At 50.9% G+C, this 25,322-nt stretch overlaps 1 protein-coding gene across 6 annotated transcripts; it reads left to right on the top strand.

Moving 5' to 3' along the window:
* Positions 1–3,835: 3,835 nt before the first annotated feature.
* Positions 3,836–24,455, top strand: DNAJB12 (DnaJ heat shock protein family (Hsp40) member B12). 6 transcript variants are annotated; one of them, XM_005671091.3, is made up of 9 exons: positions 3,836–3,990; positions 13,132–13,312; positions 14,742–14,887; positions 16,890–17,075; positions 17,191–17,270; positions 18,909–19,018; positions 20,620–20,792; positions 21,345–21,442; positions 22,600–24,455. In XM_005671091.3, the coding sequence occupies exons 1-9, from the start codon at positions 3,858–3,860 to the stop codon at positions 22,627–22,629; spliced, it is 1,137 nt and encodes a 378-aa protein (XP_005671148.2). In that variant the 5' UTR covers positions 3,836–3,857; the 3' UTR covers positions 22,630–24,455. The 6 variants fall into 6 exon arrangements, 4 of the variants coding, with proteins under 4 accessions (XP_005671148.2, XP_005671149.2, XP_001924354.2 ...); XM_005671092.2 differs by having other exon boundaries at positions 21,345–21,490; XM_001924319.5 differs by having other exon boundaries at positions 21,345–21,496.
* Positions 24,456–25,322: the final 867 nt, after the last annotated feature.

Below are 25,322 nucleotides of genomic sequence, written 5' to 3'. Positions count from 1 at the left end.
ATGCGAAATGTATCCCAATGTGAATCCTATAACAGAGACGAAGGACCCATCAATTGGTGGAGACCTCAATTTTCTCTAAGCATAGGGCTGTCTTACTAGGGAGGGGCTGACTCTTCACCTCCAGGATATTCTCCACAGGCCAGCTTGGAGTCACAATGAAACAGGAGGGAAGAGAGCAGAGCGCAACCCTCAAAGAGTGACACAGCCATTGCGGATAAGTGAAAAGTGGTTATAACCAACTAGGTCCAAGATGGCAGGAAGTTCTACTTCTGGTGGACCTTGAGCCTCATTATATGCTCATTGTAATACATTAGCTAAATGACACATTCACAGGTGCCATGACGGTTCTGAGGCTGACCATAAAAGCCCCAGAGTGCACAATGACCCAATTCCTGGGAGTTCTGCCCCTTCCCCAAAATTGTTGAAATAATCCTCCCACTCATTAGCCTATGAAGTTACCCAGCCTAAAAACACCAATTCCCATATTTCGGCATCTCTCACCTTCTGAGATGGCCCACACTATCTCTCTCAATAAGTCTACTTCTTATACTATAAGAAAGAGAAAGACAAATACAATATGATATCACTTACATGTGGAATCTAATATATGGCACAAATGGATCTATCTGTAGAAAAGAAACAAACTCATGGACATAGAGAACACACTTGTGGTTGCTGAGGGGAGGGGGAGGGAGAGGGATGGACTGGGAGTTTGGGGTTAGCAGATGCAAACTATTGTATTTGGAGTGGATAAGCAATGACTTCCTGCTGTATAGCACAGGGAAACTATATCTAATCACTTATGATGGAACATGATAGAAGATGATGAGAAAAAGAATATATCCATACCTGGGTCACTTTGCTGTACAGCAGAAGTTGACCAAACACTGTGAATCAACTATAATAATTTTTTTTTTAAATCTACTTCTTACCTCTCACTTTGACTCTCGCTGAACTCCTTCTGTGCTGAGACATAAAACAAGAATTTCAGTAAGTCCTAAGACCAGGTGTGTGATTTTAATTAAAAGACAATGGGTTTGGAATTCCCACTGTGGCTCAGTGGGTTAAGCAGCTGACATAGTGCCTGTGAGCATGAGGGTTTGATCCCTGGCCTCACTCAGTGGGTTAAGGATTCAGCTACAGTTCCTTAAGGGATATATAAATTAATATATCTTTGAGTTCTTTAGGAATTAAGGCCCCCACCCAGATGGAGGATGGAATGATGGTATTGACTCTCCTGAGTTCAGTGAACTAAAGCTTGGATTCAATTGACCTTTGCCCCAATTTTATGCTGAATTCTCTGCTCAAGCCTTGTCATGAATATACATGTACCCTTAGCTTAAAACTTCCCCAATTTTGTGTTTTGGGGAGACATTGCTTTGGAAAAGGTCCCCGGTTTTCTCCTTAACAAGTAATAAATCCTTCCTTCTTGAGGAACTAGCAGAAAGGTGGCCTCTGTACACCAGCATCAATTAAGTCTCAGAGACAGTTTTGGGTGAAGCAGAATGAACAGCTTTATTGTTCTGCCAGGCAAAGGAGGCCACAGCAGGCTAACACCTCAAAACTGTGTCCTCCCTTGAGAGGGGATAGAAAGGATCTTATAGGTTTAGCCCGAAAGATTAAGGTATCTACAGTCTTCTCCCTCTTTTTTTTTTTTTTTTTTTTTTTTGTCTTTTTGCTATTTCTTTGGGCCACTCCCGCAGCATATGAAGGTTCCCAGGCTAGGGGTCTAATCGGAGCTGTAGCCGCCAGCCTGCGCCAGAGCCACAGCAACGCGGGATCTGAGCCTTGTCTGCAACCTACACCACAGCTCACGGCAACACCGGATCCTTAACCCACTGAGCAAGGGCAGGGACCGAACCCGCAACCTCATGGTTCCTAGTCGGATTCGTTAACCACTGCGCCACGACAGGAACTCCCCAGTCTTCTCCCTCTATGGATCATTTTAGAGTGGTCAAGGCGGGTGTCAGTCTGGTGGTGGCTTTCTTGCTGTCTTTGGGGTTATGATGGTTCCTTGCCCTTCCCTCTGGAATGAAGATTGCTTACAGGGAAGGGGTGGTGGGGGGTGTTCCAATTACAAAAAAGAACACTAAATGCAATATAACTCTAACTAAAAAGTAACCGTTAGTAAAAGAAAGCAATTAAGCAAGGACTAGATCCTTTGTGAAAAGCTAGTTAAGAGTAAGTGTGTGGGCCAAGGCAGGGCATGACATCATGGAGACTATTTTAACTAGTTTTTATCTATAATAATATTTCCTAATCATTGACTCTTTTTTTTCTCTTTTGTCATTTTAGGGCCATACCCACAGCATGTGGAGGTTCCCAGGCTAGGGATCGAATAGGTGCTGTAGGCCTACACCACAGCCACAACAACGTGCGATCCGAGCCATGTCTGCGACCACAGCTCACAGCAACGCCAGATTTTTAACCCACTGAACGGGGTCAGGGGTTGAACCCATGTCCTCATGGATACTAGCTGGATTCTTTAACCACTGAGCCATGATGGGAACTCCCTTAATCATTAACTCTTGTGTTAGCCTTTTAAGACCAAGGCTAAAGGAAAAGTCTTTTCCTTCAAAACACAAGGACTTAAGATTTTTTTTTTTTTTTTTTTCTTTTTGCCATTTCTTGGGCCACTCCCATGGCATATGGAGGTTCCCAGGCTAGGGGTCGAATCGGAGCTGTAGCTGCTGGCCTACACCACAGCCACAGCAATGCGGGATCCGAGCTGCGTCTGCGACACACACCACAGCTCAAGGCAACGCCAGATCCTTAACCCACGGAGCAAGGCCAGGGATCAAACCCGCAACCTCATGGTTCCTAGTTGGATTCGTTAACCACTGAGCCACAACGGGAACTCCAAGGACTCAAGATCTTATACAGGGTTTCAAAACCAGGACCCTACCCCAAGGCTGCACCATTTTTTCCTTGACTAATCCTCCCCAGTTTCTTCATTCCCTCCCTTAAGATCTTTAATGACTGAGACCTGTTCAAGGGCCAGCATTGCAGCCAGGCTCAGATCACAAATTGGCTTAAGCCAAAATGGATTCTTAGGAGTTCCCATTGTGGCTCAGTGGTAATAATCCCAACTACTATCCATGAGAATTCGGGTTCCATCAATCCCTGGCCTCGCTCAGTGGGTTAAGGATCCAGCGTTGCCGTGAGCTGTGGTGCATTTGCTTTTCCTTCTGCCTGGGCCACCTTTCTTCCAGGTGACTTAACACCTGGAATACCTATTCTCTCTTTCTTGAATTCAGATTTCTATTAAAATAACCGCTTCTGGGAGAAGATTTATCTGATCAGGCTATTTTGCACCTTCCACTCTCAATCTCTTTATTTCTTTATATTGTCTTTTTTTTTCTTCATAGCATTTATCACGCTTGGACTCTATCTCTTTATTGGATGTCTCCCCACCCGGCTACACACACTGGAAGGTAAGCTCCCTGAGGGCAAGGGCTTTGTTTTTTCACCGCTGCCTTGTACTTAGCATGGCAAATAGCGGGTATTCAATAAATATCCGCTGAATGAATAAATAAATAAGCCACCTTCATCTCAAATACACAGAGTTACTACCAAGAACATGCAAAAATACAATACTTGAAGACCTCTGAATACGACTCCTTTGGGCTCCAGGAATGTGGTTGTGCACACTTAGCGCTTCTGCTACACGTCCCCCTCTTAGAAGACATACGGTAGCACTTCCTCCTTCGCTCAAAATCTCGCACTAATCTCGGAAAAGGAGGGGGCAGAGGGTTACGTCACCATCCTGCGACAGCCTGCCCCGAGACGCGCCAGCAGCTGGCTCAGCCTTTCGCTCCCCGGCCTCCCCCTCCCTGGTTCCGCGCTCTGGTTCCGCCATGGAATCTAACAAGGATGAAGCCGAGCGCTGTATTAGCATCGCCCTCAAGGCCATCCAGAGCAACCAGCATGACAGGGCGCTCCGCTTCCTGGAGAAGGCGCAGCGGCTGTACCCGACCCCGCGAGTTCGCGGTGAGTGTGAGGTGCCGGAGACACAGAGGGGACATTAGAACTGATGGGGGGAATATGGGAACGGACCGACGGGATCAGTTGGAGGAGGGGGAGGGGTGGCGAGGCGCGGCTACGCCTGCGTACTGAGACGCGCGGTGGCCGCTGGGAGGTGTAGTGTTCGGCTCTCCCACTTCTCTGGGATGCTGGACACCTAATGAGAGGGGCCACAGCGACGTCAGCTTTCCTGGGGCTTGCGGACCCCTCTGAGATTTGGAGTTCCCAAGAATGAGAGGCGCTGGCAGGTGGGACGAAAGGAACTTACCTGGAAGCGAAATTGAACTACTTTTCCCAAGGGGCCATTCGGTGGCTGGGAGCCAGTTGCCGGTTTGGGAAATATTATAGTTTAGGAAAATAAACAACTCCTCTGACGGAGAGAATAGGTTCTAGAGAGGGAAAGAGGACTTCCGACCTTCGATCGGCCTGAAAAAGCGTCTCCATATTTTCTCACCCGGGGAGGGCCAGGGATCACCCTCCCCAAACGAGAGCCTACCTTCTTCCCATTCCACACAGTCTGCCCTGTGACTGTGGCTGAAAATGCGGCCTCTGTACACCTGCACCAGTTAAGTCTTGGAGACAGGAGACAGAGTTTTGAGGAAGAGAAAGAACAGCTTTATTGCTTTGCCAGGCAAAGGAGGACACAGCAGCCTAATGCCTCAGAACTATCTCCTGACCTGAGAGGGGATGGCAAGGGATTTTATGGCTTTAGCCCAGAAGTCAGGGTTATTGATTAAGGTGTCCATATTAGTCTTCATCCATAGGTCATTTCAGAGTTGTCAAGGCTGGTGTCAGTGGGTCCGGTGATGATTTCTAGTTGTCCTCAGAGTTATCGTTCCTTGCCCTTCCCTCTGGAATGAAGATTGCTTACTGGGAAGGGGTGTTAGGGAGTGTTTCAATTACAAAAGAAAACACTAGATGCAATATAACTGTAACTAGAAAGTAAATATTAGTAATACGTTAGTGGGCCACAGCAGAACATCACGTAATGGACTGTTTTAACTAGTTTTTGGCTGTAACAATATTTCCTAATCATTACGCATTGAATCAGCCTTTGGAGACTGAGGTGAGGCTAAAGGAAAGGCCTTTTACTTCAGAACACAAAGATTTAGGGTCTGGTACATGGTTTCAACACTGGGCCCCTCACTCCCTCCTGGAGCCTCTTCTCCCACCTGCAAGATTTGGAGCACTGTCCTCAGCCACCCTCTCCCACCCTTGTCCCCAAGAGTCCATCAGTGGCCAGTCATGTGCCCACTGAGGTTTCCGGGCTGTTAAGTGGCCCTGGACTGAGGTTTCCAAACTAGAGAGGGAATAGTGAGGTTGTCTGTACTACTCATCTTCTCACTTTACCCAGAAACCCCCCCTCCCCCTTTTTCTTTAACCTAAGTCTTAAGTGGAGTTTTTCTTCATACATGCTGGAGAGAAAAAAGAGTCCATTAAAGATACAGGGTTTGGGCCTGCAGTTACCACTTAGTAAACTGGCCTATAGCAGGTACTCAGAGTCAGAAGACCTGGGTTCTTGTTCTGACTGCCACCATGTGATCTTTCTGAGCTTGGGTTTCCTCATCCGGAATATTAGAGGATTGGCTCAGATAATGTGAATAACAATCTTAACCATAGGGCTTTTCAGATTAGAGAGCTCTTCTGAATTCATTTTCTCTCTTCAGCCTGTCCTATCAGGGAGGCAGAGCAAAGATCATTATCTTTGTTTTAGAGGTGAGGAAACACCTCAGAGGCCAGGGACTTGCCCAGGTTTACACAGTTAGAAGCTGGAAAGTTCCCTGACTCTATACATGTTTAATAAAGGAATGAAATGAAACTGAAAAGCAGAAGTCAGCCTTCTCACCTTCTCTGCCCACATTATGAAATTGAGAAAAGGGAATGCTGGCAGAAGAGAGGCAGCCTGAAATGCCTGAATTTTCCTCTCTCCTGACTCTGCAGGATGATCTTTGACCTATTTGTCTTAGAGAAAGTTTCAGTATATTTTCTGGGACTCCTGAGGTAACCTGCTCGAGGAGCTTTTCTACGAAATCACACAATGTAAGCGGGGAGCCCTCCATTTAAGTTTGGGGGTCCGGTTCTCAGAGTTCTGTCTGACTCTGATACCTCTGGGGGTTCAGAAACAAGACAGCCAAAAAAGGATGGTAATGACATGGTCCGTGGAGCTTTTCTGTCAGTAGGCCTCCTGGCCCGATTCAGGTGCTTGGATGAGTGTCCTTCCTGGGGCATAAGTACTTGAATTTGTTCAGGCAGAAGAGTGACCTGCTGCACGTTTGTCATAGTTGTGTTATTCTGGAAAGACCGTATGCCTCATGCTTCTCTGTGAACTTTACCATATGCCGTCTATAGCCCTGCTCTGAGCTGGCAAGAACATGGGGGTGTAATTTGAGCTTGAGATGAGGAAACGTAGGTTAAAAAATACCAGGTAGTTGTCTACACTTGATGTTTGAAGTTTGAGATCATTCCAGATGTCATTTAATGTATCAGACTCAATTGTTTTGCTTTGTTTGCAAAGTCTCCGCTCAGTGCTAAGTGGTTGTATGTAGCAGGATTGGTAAGACATGATCGTTCACCTTAAGGAGCTTATGAGTTAGTGAAGAAGACAGAGTTAAGAAAAAATAATATTGCAAACCATAAAACAAGAACTAGGATTAAATAAAAATGAAGCACAGTGTTAGATGCTGAGGACTTGAAGATGGACATAAAAAAAAATCCAGTCCCCGCCCTCCATGAAGTCAGTCTGGTGAGGTGGAGTTGAGTACTAGGGGTAGGAGGCATGGAGGATAAATTATAAACAGTAACATGACATTAAAATAATGGTAGAGCTTGAGTTCCTGCTATGGCTCAATGGATTGTCAGCATCTCTGGAGTGCTGGGACACAGGTTCAATCCCCGGCCCAGCACAGCAGGTTAAGGATCCAGGGTTGCTACAACTGTGGCATAGATCACAACTGTGGCTCAAACCTTATCCCTGGCCTGGGAACTCCACATGCTGTGGGGTGTCCAAAGGAGAAAATAATAATAATAGTGGTAGATCACGGTGAGGAGAGGCTTCAGGGAATAGGACAGGAGGCTGCATTTGAACTACACTTTGGAGGAAGGTAGGACACTTGAAACAGGCCTCGAGGACAAAGACTTGAGGGCTGGAGGTTCTAAGAGGTATAGGGGAAGGGATCGGGTGTAGGAATATTTGGAGACTGTGGAGGTGAGTATAGCGAGTATTTTGGTTGGAAAATAGAATGGGAAAAGATTTTGGAAATCCTTTCCTGCCAGGCCAGGATATTTACTTCCACGTTATTCTGTAGTTAGTTTAAAAAAAAAAAACAAGAAAGAAAAAACAAACACTATTGAGGAGTTCCCATTCTGGCTCAGTGGAAACGAATCTGACTAGTAATCATGAGGTTGCGGGTTTGATCTTTGGCCTTTGTCAGTGGTGTTGCTGTGAGTTGTGATGCAAGTTGCAAACTTGGTTTGGATCTGGCATTGCTATGGCTGTGGCGTAGACCAGGGGTTGCAGCTCCAAATCGACCCCTAGCCTGGGAACCTCCATATGCCTTGGGTGCAGCCCTGAAAAGCAAAACAAAAAAACAACAACAAAAAAACAGCTATTGAAATATTTTATAGTAGGAGGAAGACAAGGGTGCTTTTATTTTTGTAGGGCTGCACCCGAGGCACATGGATGTTTCCAGGCTATGGGTCAATCGGAGCTATAGCCACCAGCCTACGCCAGAGGCACAGCAACGAGGGATCCGAGCTGCATTTGCAACGTACACCACAGCTCATGGCAACACCAGAGCCTTAACCCACTGAGCGAGGCCAGGGATCGAATCCGCAACCTCATGGTTCCTAGTCAGATTCGTTTCCGCTGTGCCATGATGGGAACTCCAAGGGTACTTCTTAAAAGAACACCATAAAGGGTTAATGAGTGGGAAGAGAGACTCAAGGCAGAAACCAGTTGAGAGACAATTGCATTGAGTAGGTTAGGAGTTATAAAGGCCTGAAATAAGGCAACATGGATCAGGGTAAAGTCCTTGGAAGGGAGGTACCAAGCCTTCTGTGAGAGAAGGATGCTGAGGAGAAATGGGGATTCAGAATCCAAGCCTGTGTGACCAGGAAGAAACCAAGGCTAAAGAACATCAGTGGAAATATGAAATCACTTATATCTGGAATCTGATATACGGCACAAATAAATCTTTCCACAGAAAAGAGACTCAGGGACTTGGAGCACAGACTCGTGGTTGCCGAGGGGGAGGGGGAGGGGGTGGAATGGACCGGGAGTCTGGGGTTGATAGATGCAAACTATTGCCTTTGGAATGGAGAAGCAATGAGATCCTACTTTATAGCACTGGGAACTGTATCTGGTTACTTATGATGGAGCATGGTAGAGGATAATGTGAGAAAAAGAGTGTATATATGTATATGTGACTGGGTCACTTTGTTGTACAGTAGAAAATTGACAGAACACTAAACCAGCTATAATGGAAAGAATTTTTAAAAAAAATTTTTTTTTTTTGGTCTTTTTAGGACCTTACCTGTGACATATGGAGATTCCCAGGTGTCAAATCGGAGCAGTAGCCACTGGCCTACGCCACAGAAACAGCCACAGCAATGCAGGATCCAAGCCACATCTGTGACCTACACCACAGCTCACGGCAACGCCAGATCCTTAACCCACTGAGCAAGGCCAGAGATTGAACCTACAGCCTCCTGGATGCTAGTCAGGTTTGTTAACTGCTAAGCCAGGATGGAAACTCCAAAAATAAAAATCATTTAAAAATTTTTAAAAACATGGGTAGGAAGTGGTGGGCAGTATGCACGGTATAGGGGAATGTTCTAAGGAATCTGTAGCGTGGAGCTTAGGACAGCGCTCCAGGTTCCAGCCTAAAGTCTCCTTCACCAGTTGGATGGAGCTCACTGGAGTTATGACCTGGCTGAAGGTCACTGTGGCAAAGTGTGAAACGTGTAGCAGAGGTTGCTACAGGCATAACCATAGGCTGCCTCTGCCCGTAGCCAGTGGGCAGAGACAGAGGAAGCAGCAACAGGAAGAAGCAGTGCTAGGAGAGGGCAGCAGACAGGTGGCCATGGAGCTGTGGGTCAGGGAGGTGGTGAACAGCTCTGTCAGTTGCTGTGGAGGCCACGGGAAAAGGACAAGTTGCAGAGTGAAGGGGGAAGGATGGAGCACGGGTGGAGGATTGGTCTTAGAGAAGTAGAAGGACACAGGAGAGTTAGGGGTAAGAGGGGGCGCTGAGAAGCCTTGAAGGGCCGAGGGACCTCACAGTGAGAGGATGTGAGGGGACCTGAAACTCTGCTACAAAAGGTAGGTTGGGGAGGCACCAGGGCTGGAGCAGGAGCGGGGCCCTGAGCTGGGAAGTCACAGGGCAGGGTTAATGGAGCCAGTCAGTCCCTTCTGAGGGTTCCTAGCTAGCTCCTGCAGCCTAGCCATTGGCTTCCCTTCAGGCCTGGTGACAGTGGTGGGTGGGGCTGAATTTTCCGGGGGAGGGGGGTGATGAAAGGATCTGCAGGCTTTGGTTTCTCCAGTGTACAAAGAAGGGGTTGGTGGCCTAGTGGTTAAGCATTTGGTGTTGTCACTGCTGTGGCTTGGGTTCGATCCCTGGCCCAGGAACAACAACATAAAAAACAGGTCAGCTTGGCTGCCTCAGGTTCTGTGGAAGCATCTGGCAAGAGAGAGACACAGAGTTCAGAGTGAGTAGCTGTTGATACATGATCTGGGCTGATGAACTGGCTATCCATGGGAACAGGCTGGCCAGGGAGGTGAGGGGACCAAGGTGGGGGGCTGAGGAGCTCCAGGGCTTCAAAAAGTAAAGTCTCAGCACTCAGCAGGCTTTGGACTGAGGAGCATCTGTGAGTGACATTTCAGGCTGTTTCAAACTTCAGGTTCCTGCCAAAGGCTGCCCAAAGTTCTGTGAAGTGGGTGGCTCTGAGGTCCAGGCTAAGTCGGAAAAGGCAGCACACAGGAGAAGGGAAGGTTGCTAACCAAGAGAGTTTGGCATTCAGAATCTGTGGGAGTTCCCGTTGTGGCTCAGTGGTAACAAACCCGGTTAGTATCCATGAGGGTCCCTGGCCCTGCTCAGTGGGTTAAGGATCCAGCATTGCTGCGAGTTGTGCTGTGGGTTGCAGACTTGGCTTGAATCCTGTGTTGCTGTGGCTGTGGCGTAGGCCGGCAGCTGTAGCTCCGATTTGACAGCTAGCCTGGGAACTTCCATATGCTGCGAGTGCAGCCCTAAAAAGACCAAAAAAAGAAAAAAAAACCAAAAAAGAATCTAGGAGGTGAGAGGTATTCCCATACTGGCACTACCCTTTCAAATTAGTCAACCTTTCCGAGCCCCACTGTGTGCTCAGGCCTTCCATTTATCTTAATTTGCTGAATCTTATTTACCCCCAGAACCACTGTGTGAGGGCAGGGATCATGTCTTCATTGAGGAATTAGGTAACCCGACAAGACCACATGGCTAGTAAACAAAGGAACCAGATTGTCTGGCCCCACTCTCAGGCTTCTTCCCTACTCCTCCCTCCCTTTCCTGGACTGACTTTAAGCACTGCAGTTACCTCGGGAGCCTGGAGGTAAAGTAACAGTAACAGAAGACAATATTTACTCAGTCCTTTGTAGGCATTTACTCATTTACTCTTTCAACCCTCTTGAAGGAGATACAGTTTTATATGGAGAAAGTAAGTTGTCTGATATGGCTGCTAGCAAGTGGCAGAGCCACACTTGAACCTGGGCAGTCTGACCCTCCAGCCTTCATATCTGCCACTGCGCCATGAGGGATGTAACAGTGAGTCACAATGAAGCAGTCACATCCCATGGGCCTGGCAGAGAGGGTGTCCTGGACACAAAAGAGACTTAATTGTCAGCAGCCAGAAATCTAATTGCCAGAGTTCCCTGGTGGCTCAGCAGGTTAAGGATCCAGTGTTGTCACTGTAGGGGCTCAGGTTGTATTGTGGTGTGGGTTTGATCCTTGGCCTGGGAACTTCTGCATGCCACAGGTGTGGAGAAAAAAAAAATTAAAAAAAGAAATCTTGGGAGTTCCTGTCATGGCACAGTGGAAACAAATCCGACTAGGAACCATGAGGTTGTGGGTTGGTTTGATCCCTGGCGTCACTCAGTGGGTTAAAGATCTGGCATTGCTGTGAGCTGTGGTATAGGTCACAGACGAGGCTCAGATCCTGTGTTGCTGGGGCTGTGGTGTGCAGCTGTAGCTCCAATTAGGCCCTGGCCTGGGAACCTCCATGTGCCGCAGGTGTGGCCCTAAAAAGCAAAAAAAAAAAAAAAAAAAAAAAAGGAAGAAAGAAAGAAATCTTGAATTGCCAGCTCAAACAGAAAAACCTTCTATGTGACCCAGAGCACATCCGTTCCCCTTCTGACTCTCTGTAGTATAGGGAAATTAAAAGGGCTGATTCCATGTAACTGTCCAAAAAGCTTCCAGAACCTGCCCTGAAAGGTACTAGAGAGAGACCATTCCATCTCCTGGTTGGGAGAATGCCAAATAAGAACTTCTTTAAAGCCCCTTTCTAGGAAAGCAGCAAGCAGCTCCTCCCTCAGTCCCATCTTGATTAGCATCACTTCATCTGTTAGTTTTTCCTTTGCCATTTCCTTGGTGCCTGGCACAGAACTGAGGTCGGAGACAGTCTGAAATCTCATGGCTACAACTATGTCCAGAGCCTGCTAGGTGCTGAGATTTTGCCTTCCTAAGACTTGGAGCCCTCCACCTTGGGTCCCCACACCTCCCTGGCCAGCTGGTTCATCAGCCCAGGTCACAGTATTAGCAGCTCCTCATTTCAGACTTTTACTTTCTATCAGCCTCTGTGCCAGGGGCTTAAACACATCTCATTTCATCCTCATCCCCCACTGTGAGGAAACCGAGATTCAGAGGAATTTCACAGACCATCCAGGATGAAAGTGTTAGGAAGTGGCCAAGCGGAGATTTGAAACTTCGGTCTTTGTGAATGAACTTCTCTTCTATTCTTGGAACAACTGTGATGGAAGGGGCTCCTGCTGCCAGATTTACTGCAAACTAGGGCAGCGGTGGCTCTGGACACAGTGGTCCACTTGAGCCCCAGTGCCCTGCTCCCGGTGAGCCCAGCTCCAGACCTTATTGATGAGACCAACACGTACACCCAGCACAGTGCCCTGGAGCCCAGCAACCACCTGGCACATTTGAAGGAAGCTGGGGACCATCCAGGCTGTACTGCTGTCCTTCCTCGGCACAGAGGTGTCTTTGGTCCCTATAGTGGTCCAGATGTGTGGTTTGCCAGGGTGCGGGAGCCCTGGCAGGACTGGGAGTCTTGGAACTGGTATTGTGCCTGTAATAAGTGGGCACAGGGGAATCCTGCCAGAGAAATGGGCCTTTCCCCATTGAGTCAACAGGCACCAGGGGCTTGGATTTGAATGACTGTGACCCTGTATAGACTGAACATTGAAATAGGACATTTGGCAGGGCCAGCCCTTTGAGAAAGGTGAACAACAATAAACAGAGAGCACAGCAGACATTTATTCTGAGTCTCCCACCACCCCAGTGCCTCTGGGGCAGAATCCCTACCCTACGTCTCTCCACAGCTAAACAAAGGCCTTCCGACCAATGCTAACTGACTCATGGTCCTGCTATGTGGGACCCCCCCCTTACAGAGCACTCGCACATCTTGGCACTTAACAGAGGGTGGCTGATAAACACACTACTTTGGAATTTAAAAAGCCTAAAGGGTTAATAGTTTATTTTTATGCTGAGTTTAAATGACCAATGAGGAGTTCCCGCTGTGGCACAGTGGGTTAAGGATCTAGCATTATCTCTGAGGCCACTCAGATGGATTTGATCCCTGACCTGGGGAACATCCATATGCCGCCACCATGGGTGTGGCCAAAAAAGAAAAAAAAAATTACCTACATGTTAAGAACTGTGGATGCTAAGAGAGCAGGTGACTGTCCCACCAGCCCCCCCACAGGCCTTCAGGGAAGGAACTCATGGCTTTGTCAGGAAAAACAGTAGGTGGGATGCAGGGGTCCTGGGATCTCCCAGGGCCAGGCAGTTCCTCAGCTGTTGCACATGGCCTTGCTGGAACAGGAGCCCTGAATGGTTTCCTTGTTTTGCACAGCCCTGATCGAGTCTCTCAGCCAGAAACCACAATCTGCCGGTGACCAACCCCAATCCACAGAAGCAACCCATGCGACCCATAGGAAAGCAGGCGGGGCCAGCTCTCCCTCGGCCAACGGTGAAGCCGGAGGAGGAGAGAGCACCAAAGGCTACACTGCAGAACAAGTAGCAGCCGTGAAAAGGTGGAGGGCTGGGCCGGCCGGGTGGGCAGGGGCTGGAGCCTGGTGGTGCTGGGACGTGTTCAGATCTAGGAAGGCATTCTGCAGCCACTCATCCACCTCACCCAGGGAGGGTCATGAGGCTGGAGGAGGTCCAAGTGGTCAGGCTCCCCAGGCCCCAGAATATAGTGTGGGCATCAGGGCTCCACTGTCCCTTCCCGCCAAGACAGCCCACAGCAGAGGCTGCAAACGCTGACACTGCTGGCTTCCTCTGCTGCTGCCAGCAGGCCCTGGGCCTCTTTACACAGCTCTGTTTGTCGCAGATGAGGCCTGGTCTCCCCCTCCAGATATTCCCTCAACCCACGGCCCTGCCCCCAACAAAGACCTTTTCAAACCAGAGCCTGTACAGGCTGGAGTGGAGACAGATGGTTCTCCTTCCAAGGCTGGGGCAGGCCCTGCACAGAGCAACTCACTACCAGGCTGAGACGGTCCAGCCAAGGCTTCTGAGATGTAGATCCTCTTGTTCCCATTTCTCCCTGGGCCTCTCCACCAACTAGCCACTGAGGTCATTCCCACACGGTCCTGGCTGCTAGTGAAGACATTAGCAAGCTTCAGGCCTGGGGTTCAGTTGGTGTGTGACCTAGCATGACTATAGTTTGCCATAAAAGCATATGCCAAATTTACATTTTTCTGACCAGGGAGCTCCCATTGTGGTGCAGTGGAAAGAATCTGACTAGAATCCATGAGGATGTGGGTTCGATCCCCTAGCCTCGCTCAGTGGGTTAAGGATCTGGCATTGCTGTAAGCTGTGGTGCAGGTCGCAGGCGTGGCTTGGATCCAGCGTTGCTGTGGTTGTGGTGTAGGCCGGCAGCTACAGTTCGATTAGACTGGGAACTTCCATATGCCGTGGGTGCGGCTCTAAAAAGCAAAACAAAAAAACCCAACAGCTACATCTTTCTGACCAGACAAGGCCAGGCATTGTAGGCAGTAGAAACTGATTGTGGAGAGGTGGTAAAGCCTGGAAAAAGCCAGGAATCAGGGGGTCTCCAAGGCCCCAGAAGTAAGAATTAGTGGAAGAGAAACAGTGTCTCTTCACGGCCCCGTGATGGGGTGAACAAACAGCTGCCGAATCTGTTACCCTTTGAGACACACATATCCAGGAGTGCAGAGCTAGGGACACACCTACCCTTGGGCAGAGGCCCCTGGTTGGTGGACATGGGCGATCCTTCTGAGGTTGCCTCCAGTGAGGGTGCTGTTAGCACAGGGAAATGGTTCCTGTCCTGGCAGAGACAGCGACTGCCCCCTCTTAGACCCTAATGTATTCTTGCTGTCACCACTGCTGGTCCCCGGGCCTGCCCAGAGCTGAGTGCCCACGCTGCTCTTTCTTCACCTGCCTCACCTCCCAGCCTGGGCCCGCATAGAGCTCCCTGCCACACTCTGCTCCCTCCCCCAGGGTCAAGCAATGTAAAGATTACTACGAGATCCTGGGGGTGAGCAGAGGGGCTTCTGATGAGGACCTGAAGAAGGCCTACCGCAAACTGGCCCTCAAGTTCCACCCAGACAAGAACCATGCGCCTGGCGCCACCGAAGCTTTCAAAGGTAAGCTGGCCCTGGTTTCCTGGTGTTTGGGTGTTCTTAGCTGTCCTTGGGAGGGAAGGAATAAGGGGCTTTGCCAAGACGTGGCTTTGGACCCAAGTCCTACCAGCTCAGGAGCTGCTTCCTGGGCAGAAGGTCCTAGTAGCCACTGCCAGCCTCGCAGAGTCTGTCAGAGTACAGGTGGCACCACTCCTGCCTCCCCTTCCTCCTCATTCCTCCGGGGTTACAGGAGGGGAGCTGAGGCGAGATAAGACTCATGGCTTTTCCAAGGTCACATGGTGATTGAGGGGCAGAAAGAAGCAGGCCTCCCAGCTCACCCTGTGCACTTGCAAGTCCTGGGATTTTTCCTGTGCTGGGCAGCCTCTGGTTAGAGCTTGATGGGCTCCTTAGCAGTAGCAGCTGTAGCCAACTCATCCTGGCCTGTTTACACCCACTGTCTCCCCCTTGCACCATACACACCCTAGGCCTGTGTGGGGGACGTGGCAGTCTCTCTGGCCTCAGGGTCTCTTGGGTCCAGGGTGGGTGCTTCAGTTCTGGCTGACACCATAGGCTGCTCTTTAGTAGTTTATCTTTTCTTTGAACATATCAGGCACACATGGCAACTCTGTGCCCACATAATGTTCCTTATCTCCCCCAGGTGCCTCTTCTCTCATGCCCACCTTGTCCTCACTGGGACCTTTAGGATCTTAGGCTCACTTCCCTCTGGGCAATAGCATGGTGACCAGCCCCACCTAGCCCAAGCTGGGAGCTGTGCAATGTGACCATAGCCAGGTGGGAAGCCTGTAGCAGAGCAGACCCCATCCTGGTGGGCCTTGCCTGGGCCACCTCAGGTGCTCCATTCCAGGCTGCGTGGGGCTGGTCTCCAGGGGGGCAGTCTGCAGGTATTCCCCCCCTTCCCCCACTGCCTGTCCACCAGCCCCAGAGGGAGAAAGAGAATGGCAGTGGGGAGGCAAGGTAGCTGGTGGTTAATGTTTCCCCAGCCCTGACCTCTGCCTGCAGCCTGCCCGGACCGGCGCTAAGAGGCTGCACTTGGCCTTGGGGCCCTGTTGGAACAGGAGGAGGAGGGCCATTCTCTTTCTTCTCAGGGGTTGCAGGTTCTGAAGCAGATGCAGCTTTGATCTCCTCCTCTGAGATAGTGGGCCACTGCAGAAGGAGCAAGACCCCAGAGAGGGCCTTCAGGGCACAGGCTTCTCACCTGGGGAGCTCTAATGGGGGGTGGAGGGCAGACTGGGGCCAAGGAACAGCAGCTGGAACCTGGACCCTAGGGAAGAGAGGGCTTTCCCAGGCCACACTACCAGCAGTGGAGTGTTGACGAGAACCTGGGGACTTGGCATCCCAGCAGTTCCTGCTCTCCAGTTTACAACACACATGCCGTGTTTGTTTGGCCTCCGTGTCTTGCTATGACTTCAAGATTCCAGAAAGGGTTGCCCCATCCCACTGGACACCTTAAGAGAGAGGAATGAGAAGGGGGTGTTTTGGTGGTTTTTTTCATAAAGTCAGTGAGCAGGCTTGAAGACACACCTGGGTTTGATTCCTGGCTCTACAGCATGAGACCTGTGTGAACTTGCACTTAAGCTCTCCGAGCCTCGGCTTTCTCATTGGTAAAATGGAGATGCGCTGTTAGGAGTAAAGAGGATAATGCCTGTAAAGGGCCTGTGGCATAGGGAGAATTGGAGAGTCGTCATAGGGTAGAGAGTAAGGAGCCTGTGTACTAATCCTCTACCCAGCCCAGGCTACCCAGATTCACTTAGGGGTACTACTGCATGCCCGCCCCTCGCCCTCCCCCCAAGACCCCCCTCTCCCCCAGCACACACACACACACACACACACACACACACACTCTCACTCACTCACCCTTGCCCAATGACCAGGTTTACCAGTGGCCCCAAGGACTTCTCCCGAGAGCGTTATTTGAGTACTGAAGGAAGCGAGCCCTCAACCACCACAGGCGCCTCCACTAGCAGCCCCAGCATCCTCAGACCTGACCTTTCTCCCTCCTTTCTAGCCATCGGCACAGCGTATGCAGTACTCAGCAACCCAGAGAAAAGGAAGCAGTATGACCAGTTCGGTGATGACAAGAGCCAGGCAGCCCGACAGGGCCATGGGCATGGGGACTTCCATCGTGGCTTTGAGGCCGACATCTCCCCTGAAGACCTCTTCAACATGTTTTTTGGAGGTGGCTTCCCATCTAGTAAGTCCCCCAACTCCCACAGCCAGGTCTCCCTGGTAGTGATGTTGGGAGACTGGATGCCAGCCTCTCCCTTTCCCAGCAACCCCACTCCTGACTCAGCGCCTCTGACCCCCAGGTAACGTCCATGTCTACAGCAACGGCCGCATGCGCTACGCATACCATCAAAGGCAGGACCGCAGGGAGAACCAGGGTGACGTGAGTGAGGAGGGTGCTGGGGGGAGGACAGGGAGGGTGCCTGGTCCCACCCAAGTGGGTGAGGCCTGGGCTGGGTAGTGACATCCCTGGCTGAGTGTTCCGAAGCAGCACTGCCCTCACAGTTCTCACTTGGAAGCCCCCTTGGTGCCCCTGGCATTCTTCTGAGCAACCCCAGAGGGAGCCACACTCCACATCACCCCCAAAGGGAGTAGGGGTTTGAGGCCTCTGTAATCAGATGTCATGCAGAAACTCCTCTCCCTGCAGACAGGTTCCAGTGTGAATGCCTTTGTGAGGTCCATTTGTTCTTAAGGCCAAAGTGACATTTTCCAAGCAATGGAAAGTCAATGAGAGAATTGTAAAGGATGACAACATAGAGCTGGGTCTTCTTGCTTCTTTTCACCACCCTTGAAAAATGTGTACAAAAAATGTACAAGAAGACAATGCCTCAAACCTGTTTTGAATGCTACACATAAGAATAGCTGGCTGACCAAAATGAAAACAGTTAAGATTAAAATACTGTGGACAATGGCAAAGCATTTAAAGTTATGGCAGGCTGAGGGGTTCCGTTTAGCTCTGTCATTGTGGCCTCCTGTTTTTATTTATTCACTTTTTAAACTTATTTTGTGTGTATTTAGCATAAAAGAGAGTTTTGTGTGTTTTTTTTTTTGTTTTTTGGGGGGTCTGCACCCACGGCATGTGGAGGTTCCCAAGCTGGGGTCCAAGCAGAGCTACAGCTGTTGGCCTACACCACAGTCACAGCAATGCCAGATCTGAGCCATGTCTGTGACCTACACCACAGCTCACGGCAATGCCGGATCCTTAACCCACTGAGCAAGGCCAGGGATCAGACTCGCAACTTCATGGTTCCAAGTCAGATTCATTTCTGTCGCGCAATGGGATCTCCCAAAAGAGTTTATAAGTCACAAATTATCACACAATGAACAAATTTATTAATTTTTATTTATAATTTCTTAACTGGAAATTTTTTTTTTTTTGACTTTTTTTGACTTTTTAGGGCCGCACCTGTGGCATATAGAGGTTCCCAAGCTAGGGGTTGAATCTGTGCTACAGCCACCGGCCTACACCACAGCCATAGCAACACCAGATCTGAGCCATGTCTGCTCATAGCAATGCCAGGATCTTTAACCCACTGAGTGAGGCCAGGGATCAAACTTGTGTCCTTGTGGATTCTAGTCAGATTAGTTACCACTGAGCCACGACGGGAACTCCTTAACTGGCAATCTTTAAATTGATAATATAGTCATATGGTTCAAAAATCAAAAAAAGTACATGTAATGGAAGTCTCCCTCCAGCCCTGCCACCCATTCTTTTGGAGGCAGACACTTGTGCTCATTTGGGGGAATATTCTCTCACAAATAAACACATATGCCAGCCTCCCACCCATTTTTAACCCCAGTTGCTGCTTTGTTTTATCTCAGGAAGCTGGCAGGTAGAGGAGCTTATGTATTTGGGGGACCTGTGGGAGGGAGGGGGAGAGAGTGGCACTGTGACCTGTCTGCATGGCAGCTGGCTCCTGCCACCTGAGCTCGGTTGTGCTGGGGGAGCTGGTGGCAATTGCAGCTAGCGTTGCACTTTCTCCCAGGTCCAGCTTGGGTGACCATTGGCTTTTCCCTCCAGGGTGGGCTGGGGGTGTTTGTCCAGCTGATGCCCATCCTCATCCTGATCCTCGTGTCAGCTCTCAGCCAGCTTATGGTCTCCAGTCCACCCTATAGTCTGAGCCTGAGGCCGTGAGTATCTGTAGCTGGGGCGAGACGGGTGGTGGGTAGACATGGGGTCTCAGGCCCCATGAAATCCATCCCATTGAAATCCAGCATAGAAAGCTGCTCAGAATCAAGAAAATAGACTTTCTCTGTTGGAATTCCTTTTTTTTTTTTTTTTACTTTTTTGGCTTTTTAGGGCTGCACTCGTGGCATATGGAAGTTCCCAGGCTAGGGATTGAAATCAGAGCCACAGCCGCAACAACGCCAGATCCAGTCTACATTTGTGACCTACACCGCAGCTCATGGCAACGCCAGATCCTTAACCCGCTGAGCAAGGCCAGGGATCAAACCTGTGTCCTCATGGATACTAGTCAGACTCATTTCCACTGAGCCACAATGGGAACTCCAGATTCTTGGTCTTTTTAGGATCACAGTCTCTTAAGAAAACACAGTGAAACCTGCAGATCTTTTCCCTGGAACACTGCAGGCACACACAATTTTGCATGATTTCATTGGCTTTGTGACACTCTCCCCATTTTATCTACTGGCCTTAAGAGCTTCTGCTCTTGCAATCTGATTGGGGGCCCTTGAGACCCTGGCAAGAACAGAGGCTTTAGAGTAAGAGTAAGAGTGGCTCCTCTACTAATTAAGCAGCTGTGAACCCTGGACTAATTACATAACTTCTCTGAGCCTTGGTTTCCTCATCTATAAAATGGAAATAGCATCTACCTGCTTGTGAAAACTAAATGAGTATACACATAAAGTGCCAGGCTCATCAGAAATGCTTGACACCATTCGTTGAATGAATATATGGTCTTAACCACCAGTGGTGAACTTGGGCAAGTTATCTGACCTTTTAAGGCATCAGCTCCCTCCCCGCGCCCCTGCCCCCACCTAGTGGCCAGGCTCTGCCTCGGAGCCTGGCAGGATCCCCCTCAACCAGCAGGGGGCAGAGTCGGTCCACTGGACCCACATCAGCCAGGGCAGCAGCTCTGTGGCCTGATGCCAGCTTTTTTCTCTGCAGCTGGGGAGCTGAGAGGCAGCAGCAGGCAGGCAGGGGCTGTGCTCACTGAAGCACTGACTCCTGTCTGCATGCTAAAGTTTTTCCCAGAGCCTGCAGGTGGAGCTGAAAGATAAGAATCCAAGAGCTGGAAGGGTACAATTCTTTGGAATTCCTCCTGTCATTGTGTTCCTAAGCCTCGTAACTCTAGACTGGGAGCTCTTGGGGAGCCAGGCAGGCCCTCAGCAATGCGACTGGCCTAGGAATGAGTGAGGAAAAGAAGGCACAGGGATCTCAAGTCACATAGCTCGTCAGAGGTGAAGCCTGGACTCACTCCAGGATCCAGACTTCCCTCAGCAGCACCCCCTCCCCCCAAGAAAGGCCACAGTTAGCATGTGGTAAGCAGTGAGCCTGAGCAGGGCCTTGCTGTAGGCTGGGCCATTTGTACTGGAGGGATACCCTGCCTTTTCTCCAGGCCCTCCCTGGGGTAGTGCGGAGTTCCTGCTCTAGTTCGGGAAGGAAGCAGCTACTCCTGTGGCCTCTATGGCACCTCCTCTGGCAAACCCCAGTCAGGACCTGAGGGCCTGGGGACCCAAGCCCACTTCGTGCCTGGTGTATGTCTGTCCAGGTCGGTGGGCCACGTCCACAAGCGGGTCACTGACCACCTGAACGTCGTCTACTACGTAGCAGACACATTCTCTGAAGAGTACACAGGCTCCAGCCTCAAAATGGTTGAACGGAATGTGGAAGACGACTATATTGCCAATCTCCGAAACAACTGTTGGAAGGAAAAGCAGCAAAGTGAGTGTGTGTCTGTATTTGGGGTGCAAAGCTTGGAGCAAGGAAGGAGAAAGCCCTGCTCACCCAGTGATGTGTGGGCCCAGCACCTGGCGCTGCCCTGCGCCAGCCATGTCCCAGCCAAGAGCTGGACTCCACCCCCATGTTTCCCTGGGGATGGGAGCCAGGGGCCACCTGGAGATTGCCTCCAACTTGCCGTAGATCACTGCAGTCAGCCCGTTGTTTGCTTGCCGTGGGTGAGTGTATAGAGGGAGATTGGAGCACGTTTGGCCACCCACTGATGGGGCATCTGGATCCATCTTTGGCACCCGGAGCGGGGAGGTCTGACCAGGATGACATTTTCTCTCCTTGGCTGGCCTCAACTATACTACATAGAAAGGAGCCTCTAGTCCGCTCCCAAGGGGGACCATATTTCCTTGTCCAGGGTCTACCCTAAAGGGAAGCCAGCTCTGCCCCAGCTCCTGGGCCTAGAACTGCCTTCCCCGTCCCCCCACAGGCCAGGCAGGTGTTGTAGCACCTTAGGGGTGAGCCTAACCCTGCTCCATTGCTTTGCAGAGGAAGGCTTGCTGTATCGGGCCCGCTACTTTGGCGACACAGATATGTACCACAAAGCACAGAAGATGGGCACCCCAAGCTGTAACCGACTGTCAGAGGTGCAGGCCTCCCTGCATGGATAGTCCTGGGCCAGCCGTGCCACCGAGGTCCAAGTATGAGCCAGGGCCGCCTCTGCCCTGCAACTCCTGGCAGCTCCGGCCCTGGTCATGAGGCAGAGGAGAGTGGAAGGAGGAGGGAGGGAGGGAGCCTGGTGATCATGGCACAGTTTCCCTGTCCCCAGCTTGACCTCCACTGTGCAAAGATGGGACAGCTCTGGCGTGCACTGGGAAACTATAGTCTGTCTCAACCCTCTAGCACTCTTCCACCCCACTGCACTCCATACTCTGGAGCTGTGGGGTGCCCAAGAGCCAGAGAGGAAGGGGAGCCCAAAGCTGCTGCTAAGGGCCACTCATGCCTCCTTGGTCTACAGCCATCGAGTCACCATGGCCTGTTCCCAAGTACAGCAGACTATCAATCTGAGCCCTGGGATTAAGGCCACCAAGTATTGCTGGGTCCGCAGTAGGCCCCACACGTCCCCTGAACCATGGGGGAACTAGTGGATCAAGAGCCCTTCCTCTTCGCTGTCCTTCTAGGCAAGAGGAAATGGAACCAGAGGGGGGGCAGCCAGGCAGCAGGCCGAGGGGGGGGGGCACACCCCCAGGCTGCTCCTTGTCTAGTGGGATCAGAGGTGCTTTTGAATGCCACTGCACCTGGAAGCCTGGAAGCCACAGGCATCCGGCCCACCCAGGTGTCTCACCTGAGGTCTGAGGAAGGAAACAGAAGGTCATGAGTTCAGAGCTGAGCAGAGAGCCCTCAGCACAGAAGGGGTGGGGAAAAAATGAAAGGTGCTGGTAGCAGGCTTCCTGCTTCTTTACGCTTGTGTGTGGGTAGCAGGCTCTGTTCCCAGCATTTGCCAAAGGGGACAGCTTGGACTAAGCCCAGAAGAGTGTGGGCAGAGCCGGTGAAGGTTCTTTTTTGTGTTGGTTCCCTGCCCACCCCCTCCTCTGTCTGTGTTCCCTCAGGGGCGGTCCAGCTACAGACTCTACTTTGAGGCCTTTCTGGCTAGTGCCTCTGGGAGGAAAAGAGACTGCAGGGGGCGGTGGGGGCGGGGCTGAGATGGGCAGGACAGGGCCAAGGAGCTGGCTGTTAGTGTGGGCTGAGTTAGAGACTCCGGGGCACATGCTGCCAAGCTAACTGTTACCACTCTCCTCCCCAGACTATGAAATCCCTGGAGAATTTTTGGTGACGTGCACTGAGCCAAGGTGATGGACTGTATGTTTAAGGAAAGACATAACAAGAAAAAAAATTAAAATGGAATTGGAGGCCGAATGCCACACAACTGCCCTCTCTCTCACCCAGTAAATGCAGAAAGCTCTTAGGACAGACAGGAAAACCTGCCACGGGGCTGCTTCCCTTCCTCCCAAGGATGGCAAAGGCTCAGGCTCCACATCGGCTCTCTCCTAGGATACAGAAACCATGGCAACGAAAGTAGAATGTAAAACTTGCAGCAAATGTCTATGGGAAGGGCTGGGGGAAGGGGCACCCAGCTGCCTTTCTTCCCCCTCCCTGAAGCCACCACCAGTCACCTCAGTGGAAGCAATCAGAGGTGTTGGCCAAGGAGAAAGAGGAAGATGAAAGCGAACTCTCCATAGAATGTAATTTATAGATGCGTGTATATGTATATATCTATTTATATGTAAATAGCATATATAAAGAGATATATATATATATAGCCTACTTTTTAAACTATGCAGGGATTTGGTTAAGTTGTTCAGTTAATTTCTTCCCTGTTTTAGAAAACAGCTTGGGGAAGGTAGCCTGGTCCTTCAAAGGCTAGACATTAGCCATAGCTGACAGCATAAGGAAAGTCGGGTCCTAGCTTTTAACAGTCCCCTCAACCCCAGCCTGGTTTTGATGGCAGCAGCAATCATGACAGTATAAATCTGTGGAAAACTTGGAAGGTTGCCAGGTTTATGGTTAAGCTGGGGGCGGGGGCAGGGTGTGGAGCAGGCTGCAGGGGGAGAAATTCCTCCTAAGGCCAGGCGCCAGGTTAGTATGGAGTCACAGTGGAGGCCCCAAACGGCCTGTAGGGATGAGACCACCCCCCCACACCCCACCCCGCCAAGCTCTGGCCAGCTCAGGTGGGCGCTTTGCCTGGTGCCCAGGAGCCCTCTGACCCCTAGCCACAGAGAACAGCAGGGTTGGCGGGGGACCAGGTTCTGCCTGACCACCAGCCCCCTTTAGTTCCTAAATCAGTTTGGCCTTATAGGTGCCCCAGGGCACAGCCCCATTGTTGCTACTGGTTTTTCCTAAGTCGTGGAGCAAGGACTTTAGATGGCTTTTTCTCCAAGATTCAATCAGGTGGTGCCCAGGACGCTGGGGCAGCAGCCAACTCCTGAAAAAAGTCCATGACCATGGACATCTCTGTCTCTACCCTCCATGGACATGACGCCACCCGGCCTTCTCTTGCACATTGGACAAAGGATGCACCTGAACCATTTTCTTACTTTCACCGTCAAATGAGGATTTTTCTCAAAACAGCAGTTGCTGCCAGGGGGAAGGGAGGGAGGTTTTATTTATTCCCACAGTTTATACTGGGCCTTTTGGAATTACCTTTTTTTCCCCAAATTTTCCTCTGGCGGTGAGTGTGTCACTGAGCCTGCCATCCTCCGAAGCCTTACTACCCCAAGCTGCCAGCCAGGAGGGGATAACCACCCTCCCAGAGCTTCTCTCAGCTCTTTTTTTAAAAGTCCCCAACATAGGATTCTTGCTGGGAAAGGAAGCTTGGTTAAGAAATGTCAAACATGGTTTTTACAAGGTCTTGCCCTGTGACGAAGCAGCCACCCCAGTCCAGAGAGATGCTCAGAACTGGATGTGGGTGAGAGCGCCCTGCCCACAGTGGCCCCGGTGCTCTGCGCCCACCACCCTGACCACCTGGTCTCAGTAGATGTCCCTAGATGGGCTGAGCCATGTGCAATAAGAACGTAGATCCTAATGGATCCCCTGAGAAGCTGTATTTCTTGAATTAGAATTCTGAAATTGTATATCTATAAATATATGTTTATTACGTGATTGGCTGGCCTTGGTGGGTCTGTGTTGGGCAAGGGGGATGAGCTGGGGGGCGGGCACAAGCACCTGTTGCTGCTGACACGGTACAGCCCAGACCACAGGGAGTTTTTGGTGGCAAGCCTAAGGGTCCCGTCCCCCCCCCGACTCCGCACCTCTGGCCCGGCCCCAGCTGACAGCCACTTCAGTCACAAGTGTACCCCTCCAGGTAAGGGTAAGAGGCTCAATTGGGCCAGGACCATGAGGTTCCTGATACCGGTCCAGGGTGGGCAACCTGGGCCATGATCACAGCCTCTGCCTCCCCCTCGTCCACCTCCCTCCCTTCATTCCTTTGGGCCTGCTGTGAGACAAACATTCAGAACCTCCCTTCCCCCACCCTGGATCCAGATGGAGGGAAAAGTTCTCCTAAGTTTCCATCTGTGGTTGCACTACCTTCCCAGCCATCCTTCCCACACTGGCTCCACAGCCCGCCCTCCTCCCCCAGAAGATTGGAAAAGTTAAAAATGTGGCAGCCCCGGTAAGGCTTTCTGTGAATGGAGCAGCAGATCTGCCCGGGCCTCCCAGAGACAGAGCCCGGCAGCCCTGACTGGTGGCCCGAGGCCCCTCCTGCGGCTGCTCCAGCCAAAGACAGGCAGGCTGCCCGGTGGTGCCACTGCAGCCCGGGAGCTCATTGGCTGCCCCCACCAGGGTCACCACAGCCTGCCCGGCCCGCTCTGCGAGCTGCCACTTGTTGGCTGCAGTTAGCAGGGGCGTTGCCAGCCGCCCCTGTTTACCCACCCCAACTCCCTGCCCTCGTGTGTGGCTCTGAGAGCCAGAGGGGTGGGAGAGACTCCTTCCAACTGTTTGCTGTAAAAAAGAGCCTTTGACAAGTGT

This window comes from Sus scrofa, chromosome 14 (assembly GCF_054392235.1).
Source record: "Sus scrofa isolate SSC_HxYL_T2T_F1_AM1 chromosome 14, Sscrofa_HxYL_maternal_Yorkshire_Landrace_v2.0, whole genome shotgun sequence".
Classification (NCBI taxonomy): Eukaryota; Metazoa; Chordata; class Mammalia; order Artiodactyla; family Suidae; genus Sus; species Sus scrofa.
Note: the sequence above shows the minus strand (reverse complement) of the source record. Positions and strands in the feature narration are given on the sequence as shown.

Coding starts and splice junctions, on each gene's coding strand:
- DNAJB12 (XM_005671091.3), top strand. CDS start 3,858: ATGGAATCTAACAAGGATGAAGCCGAGCGCTGTATTAGCATCGCCCTC. Junction 3,991..13,131: donor CCCGACCCCGCGAGTTCGCG/GTGAGTGTGAGG, acceptor TGTTTTGCACAG/CCCTGATCGAGTCTCTCAGC. Junction 13,313..14,741: donor CAAGTAGCAGCCGTGAAAAG/GTGGAGGGCTGG, acceptor TCCCTCCCCCAG/GGTCAAGCAATGTAAAGATT.